Source organism: Dunckerocampus dactyliophorus, chromosome 6 (genome assembly GCF_027744805.1).
Source record: "Dunckerocampus dactyliophorus isolate RoL2022-P2 chromosome 6, RoL_Ddac_1.1, whole genome shotgun sequence".
NCBI classification, from domain to species: domain Eukaryota; kingdom Metazoa; phylum Chordata; class Actinopteri; order Syngnathiformes; family Syngnathidae; genus Dunckerocampus; species Dunckerocampus dactyliophorus.
The window spans coordinates 33,440,105-33,452,589 of NC_072824.1; the positions used below are offsets into that span (position 1 = coordinate 33,440,105).

Consider the following 12,485-nt stretch of genomic DNA (forward strand, 5'->3'; position numbering starts at 1 on the left):
AAGGTGATTATGGGGGTGTTATTTCGTGTCTAGAGGGCTCTCATCATGTTAAAACCATATTTAAAAGGTGGGAAACAGGTTTTCGATGCTGTACCCATGAAAATATTCCATTTATAGTGGAAATAAGGACTCCTGCTTTGCTGAAATGACCTTATGAGGGGCGGGTGTGGAACCAAGTAGCCGCCATAGTTTGTTGCCCTTTTGGAGAATTGTTAGCTTTCAATGTCGTGGTCATGTTCTTTTCTAGCAAGCTAGGCCACAAAAGACTAAAACAGCCTATCATCTCCGACCTCACACTTTGTTTTCTGGACAAAACGTCCCCCAGGTTCACTCCGCCAGGTTCCTCCATCCTGGAGTTGCACATCCACTTTCTATTCCATTTCCTTTCACTCTTAGTTGCTAACGATAGCAACAGTAATTCATGACAGCCATTTTGTCCTTTTGTCCAACACCTCCAAAATGCAGCACATTTCATGCATCTTTTCATGATTAAAAAGAAGCGGATGAATTGGAAATTGCTACAACTCACAGCCTGGGCTCAGGTCAGGTGTGCTACCTGAAAGTCGTCCACGGTCGGTGCGGAACGCTGCGCCGTGCGGCGACGGTGCCACTGGTGTAGCGTGTTTCTGGTCTCGGAGCTCAGCACCCTTGCGGCCTGCTCTTCCTGGAAGTTCTTGATGAGGGCCATGGCTCCGTAGGCACTGGTCAGGTAGTAACCCCCTAGCATAGAAGACATTGCCAGGGATCACAGGTGAGCAGGAACCTATTCCAGTGACCCGTGATCCTGCGTTGTCATTGGTTGAAATAACGTGAATGAGTCTCCCATACACTCACGGCTATTGTCTCCAAACAACTCCTGCACATGCTTACCACCTGATTCAGATGACCTTGGGCGTCTCTGTCCCGCCCCTGGCATACGTGGTTTCCTACATGAACTAACTTGCTGGCATCAGCAGTGGCACGTTTCAGCTGTTCAGGTTGTATTGATCGTCTCCTTCAAGCCCAGAAGACGACCCTTCAGAGCGGCCATTTTGCACCATTTGGACTGACACTCCAAGGCACCCACAGTATCGGCTTCTACGGCTAATTAAGATGACACTCGTCTTTCAGTCTTGGACTTGTTTTACGTTTGTATTCATGATACTTGCTGAGTACCGGAATATCAGTCAAATAACACTTTAGAAAAACACGTATTTCCATAGTGGAGTACGTGATCGACGTAACTTTTGTTACATTCAGGCATCTTAGCTGAGTTAGTTCATCGGGAGAATAAATACCAGCGTAGCATCGCTGTGTGTAGTTTGAGACGTGGCGTTCACCATCGCCGCAGGGGAGGAAGAGCGAATCAGGAGGGGAGCTTCATGTCAGCTGACTGATGACGTATGACACCTACCAAGTGGCGTAGCTCGTGACGGACGTAAAGAGCACGCTGCTCTAATTTGTCTTCCTAGAGAAGATGATGACACTTAAACACACAAACAAATGAAAAGCCAACATTTTGTCCAGAATGATCATTACTTGCAGAAACACGGACAAAGACACAATGCTGAATCAGCAACGTGACGTTCCTTCATGTCACTTGTTAAGTATGTCGCAAACAAACCACATGTTGCTTTTGGAACCCCCCCGTGGCGTCTGTCCTTTAAAGTATCTGTCTGAGAGCTGGGCGATCGGTTCCCGCTTTAGGAGGCATTTCGATGCTAAGAGGAGTACGAGAGGAGGAGACAAAGATCTTTGCTAGAGTGAGATGATAACGCCGCACTTTTTTTGTGCACATCAACAGCAGTTCACAGATGTTTGGAATACTTAAAGACACAGTAAGACAAAACTAAACCTACGGCTAAACTACCCTGGTTACCATTCGTTTCATTGTGAATGTCCAAGGCTGCTTCTATTTCACCACCTTTAGATGCTAGCATGCTTCACACGCTTAGATGCTAGCATGCTTCACAAGCCTAGATGCTAGCATGCTTCACACGCTTAGATGCTAGCATGCTTCACACGCTTAGATGCTAGCATGCTTCACATGTTTAGATGCTAGCATGCTTCACACGTTTAGATGCTACCATGCTTCACACGCTTAGATGCTAGCATGCTTTACAAGCCTAGATGCTAGCATGCTTCACACGCTTAGATGCTAGCATGCTTCACATGCTTAGATGCTACCATGCTTCACACGCTTAGATGCTAGCATGCTTCACATGTTTAGATGCTAGCATGCTTCACACGTTTAGATGCTACCATGCTTCACACGTTTAGATGCTACCATGCTTCACACGTTTAGATGCTATCTTATTTTCCACCTCATGTTTTGAAGTTTCTAGGACAATAAAGGCAAGCAGGTTGGCGGAAGGGTTCGGCCTTTCTCTTCTGAACCCGGTCCAGCTCATTCACATCCAACTGATGTGGAATTTCCTCCCTTTCATGGACTCTTCCCCCAATCTCTCAAACTCAGCTGTTGTATTGCTTTCAGATCAGGTGACCAGAGCGTCTACTGTACATCTACCAGGCTGGCACGACATCCACGCCTCTCGCCTCCAAACAGGCCGGAAGACAGTTCACTCTGTGCACTGGTTCTGCACCTAGATGCTTTATAGAACAACGGTGTGAACGGAGCAAGACCTCTTGTGAGTCATACAGTCGCTTCAGGTGAGGAACTTGACCTCACATTGCTGTCATGTCCGTATCGGTATCGCAAATTGAGAGTTGGACAATATCGGCACATTGAATATCGGCAAAAAAGCCAGTATCGGACATCCCTAACTGTTCCCGTAATCGTTCCAAGATACGTATTGTCATGCGAGTTCATCAGCAGCATAAAGTGTGGAGTATTTCTGATAACACGTAAACATTCATAGCGCCACTTGTCTGGTGTTCACTCTGGCATATTTATTGCTATTTCTTTATGGGAGGCGGCGGTGCTGAAGTACCTTCTCCCTGAAGCAGATATGGATCCAGCAGCTCCATCATGTACTGGATGTCTGTGTCCAGCTGAGGCATGTCACACTGCGCCACCACGTAGGTCAACATGGGCAGGAAGTCATCAGCACCGTACATCCTGCCTGGAAGGAAGGAGACAGACGGCACAGAGTAAAGTGTGTGTGTGTGTGTGTGTGTGTGTGTGTGTGTGTGGGGCGGGGGCGGGGGGGGGGGGGGGGGGGGGGGGGGGGGGGGGGCAGGTCAGGAAGGCAGCGACAGACTCGACTGCTGCAGGACTGAGCTCATCCATACCCGAGTTGTCCTGCATGATGGTGTAGATGAGCTTGCACACGCGTAACAGCAGCGACACCTTCTTCTCAGGTGAGTACATCTTCCTCATGCTGAGGAACTTCTGGCGAATCCTTTTAATGGCCACCGGGTCAGGGGGCACGGCACCATCCACGCCCAGCTCCTGTGGCCTCTTGGTCTTAGCCAGCGCCAGGTTCTCCTTCATCTGCTGCCATTCTCCACTGTTCACCTGGGGAGTACAAGAGGAGGCTGCATCACAGACTCCACAGAACTCATGACTCAGTTGCTCAGTCCGTGACAGTCACTGACTCACAGGCTGACGTAGACTCAAGTTTCACTGACTCACGGGGGCTCGATGAGGACTCAAGTTTCAATGACTCACGAGTACTTGCTGAAGACCAGGGTTTCACTGACTCACGGGGGCTCAATAAAAACTTGAATTTTACCGACTCACTAAGTGCTTGACAGTGACTCGCCTTTACTAGCTCATGGTTGCTCGACAAAGGCTCCAGTTTTACCAAATCATGGGTTGGCGACGGCTCGAGTTTCAATGAGTCACTAGTACTCACCGAGACGTGAGTTTCACTGACTCATGAGTACTCGACATTGACTTTAATGTCACTAAATCACTAGTACTTGATGAGGACTCGAGTTTCGCTGAGTCATGGGGTTATGAAGTCTTGACTTTCACTGACTCACAGGTGCTCAACAAAAACCCAAGTTTCACTCACTGACTTGTGTTCGACAAAGGCTCGAGTTTCAATGACTCGCAAGTCCTCACTGAAGACTTGAACTTCACTGAATCACAAGTACTCGACAAAGATCGAGTCTCACTTACTCACAGGTGCAAGACAAAGACTCACGATTCATTGAATCACAGGTGCTGAGCACCTGTGTTAGTTAACAGGGTAAGAGTTAACAGGGTAACTCGAGTGAACCAAGTACCCGATTCACTAGGGGGAACTTGTTGGGTTGTTGTGATAAATCACTGGAGTGAATCGACCACAGCGAGTGACTCCCAAGCACTGGAGTCCCTCAGTGGGATCTGGTGTAAACTGTGAGCATTTTATGATGTCATGGGTAGTGTAGCGTTGCTCGACTTGTGTGAGACCACCCTTGGAAGAAGAACTACACACCGCTTTCCTGAAAGCAAAGTGCTTTAAGATCAAAGCCTTTGAAGGCAGCTCACCTGGAAGTCGTGTAAAGCCACATCAATGACGCTCTTCAGGGGCTTCAACACACACTTGTGCATGGACTTCTCCAGCACTTGATCTGGTCGACAGAGAGCAAACACACGCTTATTACTGTATGAGCACGTTGAGGAGGAGGCATCTTATATGCTGGCGTTGTCTGTGCTGTGTGAATAAGGTACTTGTGTTAGCGTGGACAGAGAACAACAAGGCACAATAGCACTAATGTGACACGTTGGCTTCTTGAATCCAGGGTGAGTAGGTGTGAGGTATAGCGGCAGCCATTGTCTGGGCCTGACCAACATTGATTGTGTAGTAATGAACAAATAGCATTTCAAAGCCATCTTTGTTTTGAACAACATTCAGTGTTTTTAAATGATATTTCCCATACATTTCATCAATTACACTATGACTCTCAGGTTTTATGATTAGCTTACATTATTTGATAAACAAGCTCAGCTTCACTTCTGCTTTCCTTTCCACAAGTTGTGTGGGTTTGGATGGTGACGTCGGGCAGCCTGGCACATACTCTGCATGTACTGTACTTTAGGAGGATCTGCATGCTATACAAATCAACAAGGCTCTTGCGTCACTGTTGACAATCAGTACGTTTACATGCACGAAATGAATCAGATTCCCCAGATGAATCGGTCTCTTCCATTTTCACACGTGTATTTGAAGTCCTTGTTTCCATGCACACTATTTCTAATTCCATCGTCAGCCATACGCCGTGTGCCTCCCAAACGCTAAAAAGGTGCTTATGCCCCTTTCAGCGAGGGTGTGTGTGCGACTATTCCAGTTGACCGATCGTGTCACATCAAAAAAAGGCATCTTGGCAGCTTGTTGCCAATCAGTAAGAGCTAATGTCCATGGAGGCCCTTCAAAATGTTGAGCTAGCTTTTTTTGTGAATTTAATGGATCCGCTTCCAGGTCATATCCAGCCGTGGAGACCGGAGCATTCGTAGAACGTCAGCTCCAATGAGCCATTGATGGTAGCGTATACTCACAAGAAGGAAATCTAGTATGCTAATCCGACCCTTAAAGAGTCTTGTGAAAGTCCTTACAAGGTCTTGTAAAGTGAATGCTCCTCAAGTTTGTAAGTTACCTATTTTCCACCGGATGTCATGAACAACATTTATTTCAAAAACGTCTGCCTTAAAAAAATTGATCCTTTGATCTTAGCAACGTGCCGAGAGCCTACGCCAACAAGTGGAGGCTAAGAATAGAAGAAGAAGAAGTCAGCGGACCCAGCACACTGGCATCACTGGAAGTGAACACCAACTTTGTAGCACATGGACATGGAACACTCCAAGAGAGAACGGCAGGCCTGGAAATCCTTGACTCAAGCAAGGGCAGAAGGTTTTACTTCCTAAATGATAGTGACATGACACCGTAGAGAGAAGTGAAGACCGAGTGAATCACTGCTCACACGCATGTGCCCACACAGCATGACATGCTCACAACCACTATAGCGGTGGTTCTCAACTGCCGACCCACCATCACCCCTCCACGACAAGTGGTTGACCCAAATTGCAGAGAAGACCCACAGAAAACTGCTCCACAAAGTACACTATACAACCACAAGTGGTTCTTCCAACAGAGCAATGGATCTCTTACCGATCAGATGTTCAGGGATGAGGGACTCTATCGGAGGGTCCAGCTCAGAGCTTTGGCACAGGTACGCTTTCATCTGTGTCATGAACTGCCTGAGCGTCTGCAGAAAATCAATCCCTGATGTGTGACAGCCACGGTTCTCCTGAACAAAGCCGATGTAGTCTTGGACCAGGGAGCCAAAATACGAGCCTTTGTCCCGGGACAGCTCAGCTATCTTTTTCACCGCCCGTCTCTCTGGGGTCATCAGGGAGGAGAGCATCCCGCTCACCTTGCGGAAGCGTCCCTTCAAGGCGCGGGGCAGAATAAATGATCCGCCACTCAGGCTCACACCTACCCTGCGCCTTCGACATTTGAAGGATGGGCGCAGACGCATTTCTAAATCCGTCTCTAAACCCACCCCGTAATCCTCCTCTACTTCCTCTTCCGCGTCGTCATCCTCCTCCTCCTCCTCGCTGGTGTCCTCTACCATGTATCCTGGTGACTGTGAATATTCCAGTGAATCCGAGGAAGACGTGGACACGCTCATGTCACTAAGCCGTTGAAGCCCTCTCTTGTTCCGGATGGATGGACTCCCACCGTTTTGCTCCTGTGGAACAGCATCAGGGATGGAAGGTGGTAGCTTGGCTCGAGACAAGGCCTGAGCGATGGTCTCATCATCCAGGGCAATGTGGCACCGCTGGGCTTCCAGATCAGGCTTATTAGGTCTCGGAGGCGGTGGGTTTTTAGGCACAGAGATTGGTGGGTTGCCACTTTTGGATGGGCTGCTGTATTTGCCACCCATTGTTGGTCTAGGGGGGGCCGGACGCCTGGTGGGGCCCTGCTGCTGCTGCTGCCTTGGAGTCACAGGGATGGCCACTGGCATGCTTTTGGGTTTGGTGATAGGCGTGGGGTGTCCTGGTGGAGGTGGGGCGGGTCGCCGGCGTGGCATCAAGCGAGGCGGGGGTGGTCGAGGAGGAGGGTGTGAATTGCGGTTGACTTTGATCTCGTTGGCTTGACTGCTGCTCGTTGGCTTCACAGGCACCTTTATCACATCCTCTAACGGGTCTTCTTCCCGATGGTGGTGCTGTCGGGTCTGGAGGAAAAGTGGATGGACGAAGCAGAGAGGACCACCGGAATGCTTTCTCTCATGTGGAGTGGAGGGAGCATGGGGACGCAACGTGGGCGGTGCGCTTTCACAGTGGCTCTGCTGCGACCCCTTGTACTCACTATTCCTGCTCGTCCTTTCGGGGCTGAGGGTTCGACTCAAAGGGCGACAGGGAGGGTGGGAGCTGTGCTGCTGGCTGCAGAGGGCTGAGCCCCAAAAGCCTGGAACGCAGAGACACAGACACTCAGACACAAACACTCGGAACCAACCACTGAGTAAACACTCTCCAAAAGAGTTAGCACAGCTGTGAGCACCTCTTCTATATTTCTCACCACCAGTTTGGATGTTTTCTGTCAAGTTTTCGGAGCTTTTCTCCTGATTAGATGTCAGTTTCCTCCTCCTTCCTTGCCGGTGGCCGTGACACAGTGATTCAGTGCTCTGATCCACTGGGTGCGTCATCCAGCCACAGAGAGGGAGTCGCCAGTGTTATTCACAGAGTGGGCGGGCACTCGGCAAACAACACAGTGCACACATTTCCAGTTCCTCCATTCCCCCTTTCAGCTTTGTGTACCGTCAAATGTTTCCACTAACTCCAGCACATTGGCCTGTCCTTCCTGACTGGTGATTGTTTATGCATGTTTATTCATTACTCAAGGTGGACTCCAAACACATTCAATCTTTTCTCTTTTATTCATGCTCACCCTGCAAGTAACCAACTTGTAACTTCCAACGACATGCAGGCTCTGTATCCTGCGTGCTGGCTGGTCCGTAGGAGTGGATGCACGCCAACAGCGCAACGTACATACTTAGTACCGCAAGTACTTTCAAAACCGTGGAAGCTGGTGTTTTGCACATCCCCTGTGATCTCTGTTGCTGCTGCTTTTCTGTCATAATAATGAGTGAAAATTGTGAAATTTGTGCTAATAATTATTAGTCATAATCAATTGCAAATTTTATGTCATATTGATGAATTGCTTATGCAGTTATTTTATTTGTTATTATATAACAATTATATACAGGTATAATATCTATTTACAATATTATGTAATAGTTAAATATTCTGTATAATTATCATAAGCAATAATTATGTAATTGACCATTTGTTGTGAATTTTATGTCATATTGGTGAACGTATGACTTTGTTGTAATTGTATTTATTATCATTATTAAATCATGTTATATGCATATAATAGGTATATATGTATTTATAATATATCATTATTTCATGTGATCATCGTATTATATGATTGACAATTTGTTCTGAATTGTATGTCAAAAACTGCGAGAATTTCCATTGTGCACTGTTGGATCTTAAGGAGTACGGTGGAGGAGTGGCTGGCATGTCGGCTGCACAGGAGATCGGGGAAGGCCTGGGTTCGAATCTCCGCTTGGGCATCTCTGCGTGGGTTTTCTGGGTACTTCGGTTTCCTCCCACATTCCAAAAACATGCATGTTAGCTTCATTGGAGACTGGACATGATCCATTACTTTCTGTCAGGTTGTGATGATCTGTTGATGGCAAAAAAGGCTTTCTCTCGTTGAACACGGCGGGATTGTGGAGCTGCATGAGCAAGGCCTCTCACAGGCCGCCGTTGCCGCTGAGGTTGGACGCAGTAAGACAGTCATTTGAAACTTCTTCAAAGATCCCGATTATGGTTATGGAACAAAAACGTCAAGTGGTAGACCCAAAAAAAAGTCGTTTGGAATTTGCACGAGAGCACCAAACATTGGACACTAAAAGGTGGAAGAAAGTTTTGTTATGATAAAAAAAGATGGAACCTTGACGGTCCTGATGGCTTCCAACGTTACTGGCATGACAAGAAGATCCCACCTGAGATGTTTTTCACACGCCACAGTGGGGAAGGTGCCATCATGATCTGGGCTTCAGGATGTGCAGGGCCGTCAAACGGCAGACGGCTATGTGGAGATGTTGCAGGGGGGGCATCCCTCATGACTGAAGGCCCTCGTCTGTGTGCCCGCTGCAACATCTGCATCCGTTTGACGACTCCGCACCACCTGAAGCTCCGGTGTTCCACTGAATGAAAAAGCACCCCAGACCATGATAGACCCCCCTCCGCTGTGCCGAGTAGATCCAAATGTGCAAAATACAAATTCTAGTAATTATTCAACTGGACCATGCAATATATGACATACAAGGTGAACAGAATACTTATTTAAAATTCCGTAAAAATAAAAAGACTTTGTTTTTGGACAAAATTGGCACGTTTTTCTTTTTTAAATACCGGTTCGGGCATGGGTTAAGTAAACTATACCCACTCCATTATACCTGTCACTCCATTTAACGGTCTTGTCGGGCCCCTAAAGGAGTGCATCCAATTTAGTGGTGATTCTTGAAAAAGGTAATAACAATAATCATATATTGTTAATAATAACAACAATAATACAAACTTAATTGCAGCGCCACCATGTGGTGCATTTGAAGAAGGGTTCAGCCATGAGCTGTCCTCATTTTTCCTGCTGACTGAGTACGTATGCGATAAACAAGGACAGGCAAGAGTTCACATGCACTGTACGTGCACGATGCAGAATTAGCCAGCCTAAAAATGGACCACAGCTGCTATCATACGTCTGTCCCTCAGAGTCCACAGATGGAAGTAGGCTGCTGCTGTCCTGATGGACTCATGTGACCAACTCAAATAAAACATCAAATATAAACAATTATATCGAAAAGGATAGTTTGTCTGTATTTGCCCAACGCGGGAGGTTTTACAGGTGTGTAGGACGTTTAAAGGTTAAGTTGAAGGGAGACTGGCTCGCGGTCAAGGTCGTAACATGACACCTATAAAGTGACAACAGCTGGCCACTTATCCCACCTGACTGGTCAGTGTGGCTTAGCTGTGAATAAAATGAAGAAAATCTCAGAAACCATTGGTTTTATTTTGAAATGTCATTAGTCCCAGCTTATTCCAGTCCAAAAACAACACCCCGAACACAGGGAGTATTTTCATTTGTCTTCATATTATGGCCCTTTGGTGCAGGTATCCGACTGCAAGTGTAAACCGTCATGTAGCGCTTTTCTTATGCTGCCTGTGCAACACTCCATGTGGTCCTCATGCTCATCCTCATCCTAAACTTGCATGTGTCATGAAAGGATGAATACTGTACAAAACTAGTGGACGGAAAAATTGGCAGGACGTCACTTTTGTTTTGTTAAAATTTCAACTTGATTATTAGGAGCGTCAGGCAGACTCTTCTGATCGCAGTGTGGCAAAGAAAAGGAGAGTGAAAGTGAAAAGCGAAGTGAAATCAGGCGCTCGCAATGTGGAGAAGTCAACATCAGCTGCATGTTCAGACATCACGATGGATAAAGATGGCGTCCTTGAACATGGGAAAGGATCTGCTCCTATGAAATGGACAGTGACAACTAACCAAGCTGCAGATAAGCCCGTCTCTCCCTTCCAGAGTTCAAGACAACCACAGGGACAAAGTAAGGGTTATAAAACTACCTGGTCCAAGTTGAGCGACCTCCTCAAGGTCTTTCTGGGTCTTGGCAGATGCAATGGCCTCTGGGAGTTTGAGCGGGAAGGGCAACACATCCCTAAAGACAAGAAAAGCCTTGGTGTTAAAGTAGTATCTGCGGGTACTTGCAGGATCCTACTCTTGTGCATTTGGTCGTCTGCTGGTGTGCTTCCCTGACGTAATAGTGCTTTTGCTGTCGCCACTTGTTTGCATGACATGAAAGCATCGCAATCAAAAAGTGCAGTAAAGGCTGCCTCATTAGTCAAAAAATAACATTTGAATGAAGTGACTGAAGAAAGGCAACAATAAACGAGAGAGAAATGGCTGATAAGTACCTGCTTGTACAGTGGAACGCCACCAGGCGGAAAATATCTGCAAAGCTGATCCCCGATCCATCAAGGGAAAACGCTACGAATGAATAACATAAAAATAGGCAGATATTATTCAGCATGAATGCAGTACAACCTATGGGGAGTAGATAACCCTCATGGAGATACAACGTTCACCTGCTAGGAGGTCATTCATGGCTTTCACTTTTATTTCATTCATCTTTCATCTACTTCATATTTTCTATTGTAGTGCCAAAATGATCATGTAATCATTCATTGTTTAAAATTCAATGAATTAAATGTATTATTAACTGCATTGTTAATAAAAAATATTCAAAAATTAGATAATTGTTTAAAACTCCATTGCATCTGTGTCTGGTCTCACCAAACCACCAAACCAGACCGAAACCCACAGCTCTTAGTCCTGCAAATGAGGTGGAGCCAGGGCCGAGCCAGAACAATAGATGCTAACGAGCCAGTATCAGAGTCGTTCATACCCAACTACAGGGAGCTACACTTCCCTTTGATCAGAGGTGCTAATGTAATGAGAGGATTAGACCACAACTCCTCCCAGGCTTAAGTGTAAGGAACCAATAGGAGGAGGGCATTGCCACACCAATTCCGCCCACTCTTACTGTATTTAAGGCCTAGGCTACCAGCACTTATTAGTTCGCTGACAAAGCTCTTCGGATGAGGAGCGAAACGTCCGACACCTTCTTCACAGAAGTACAGATGACGTCTCAAGAAGCCTTTCCCTCGATGGACAACTCCTGTACGACTGAGAGCCTACAATGATGTATATATTTTTTCCCAAATAAATTTTGTAATAATTGTTTAAAATTCATTGAATGAAATGTATTATTAACTAGATTGTTAATTTAAAAAATCTGTTAATTAAAAACCTAACAATGCATTTCATAATAAGTTTAGGATATATATTTAGTTCTTTAAAATTAAAATGAATTATGCAATCATTGTTTAAAATTCATGATGGGGCTTTTATACTGTCAATGCAAGCACAACTTCCTCCTTCCAGCTGGGATGGAGCAGAGGGGACATCAGTCCATCAGCAGGCGTGTGCACCGTGCGCTGTTGGACTAACGTCATCTGAAGTACTTACTATACTGGCTTTCTCTGACAGGGAAGTGGCCGATGGAACTTCCTGACTGATCCTGGTTCAGACGCACTGAGAGGACCTTCCTTTGCAGAGAGAGAGACTTCCTGACCAGGAATACCTGCACCAGGATGCCATGGAAGATCGGACCATTCAGAGGAAACACATTTCAAATAAGACAAGTGCAGTGCTTCTTTTTTCTCTGTGAAATACTTCTGTCAGTCAAAATCATTTTTGGTTGCAAACAAGATGTAAAGCACAGCACTGTAGCATCTGATTCTGATCAAAAATGATTGTTTTATTTTTATTTTTTTCCAGGTTAATTGGTTCCACACCAGACCGCGATAAGCGAATGTCCACAAAGTAGGATTCAATATTAACACATGGAATATTTTTGCAGTTAGAGCATAGAAACCCTGTTTATGACTTCAAAATACAACCTTTACC

At 46.2% G+C, this 12,485-nt stretch overlaps 1 protein-coding gene across 6 annotated transcripts in view; it reads right to left on the bottom strand.

The window, feature by feature from the left end:
• LOC129183009 (ras and Rab interactor 2-like) overlaps positions 1-12,485 on the bottom strand; it is a 29,607-nt gene that overhangs the window by 2,498 nt on the left and 14,624 nt on the right. For 2 of the 6 annotated variants that reach the window (XM_054779762.1, XM_054779761.1), the window contains exons 6-13: positions 12,045-12,159; positions 10,931-11,003; positions 10,583-10,674; positions 6,036-7,337; positions 4,418-4,500; positions 3,232-3,457; positions 2,931-3,062; positions 557-720 (exon numbers count right to left, since the gene is read on the bottom strand). In XM_054779762.1, coding sequence (XP_054635737.1) covers positions 557-720; positions 2,931-3,062; positions 3,232-3,457; positions 4,418-4,500; positions 6,036-7,337; positions 10,583-10,674; positions 10,931-11,003; positions 12,045-12,159 — 2,187 coding nt within the window. Of the gene's footprint in view, positions 1-529; positions 721-2,930; positions 3,063-3,231; positions 3,458-4,417; positions 4,501-6,035; positions 7,338-7,430; positions 7,914-10,582; positions 10,675-10,930; positions 11,004-12,044; positions 12,160-12,485 lie in introns of those variants that run through there. The other 4 variants (XM_054779764.1, XM_054779765.1, XM_054779766.1 and 1 more) reach the window with 4 other exon arrangements.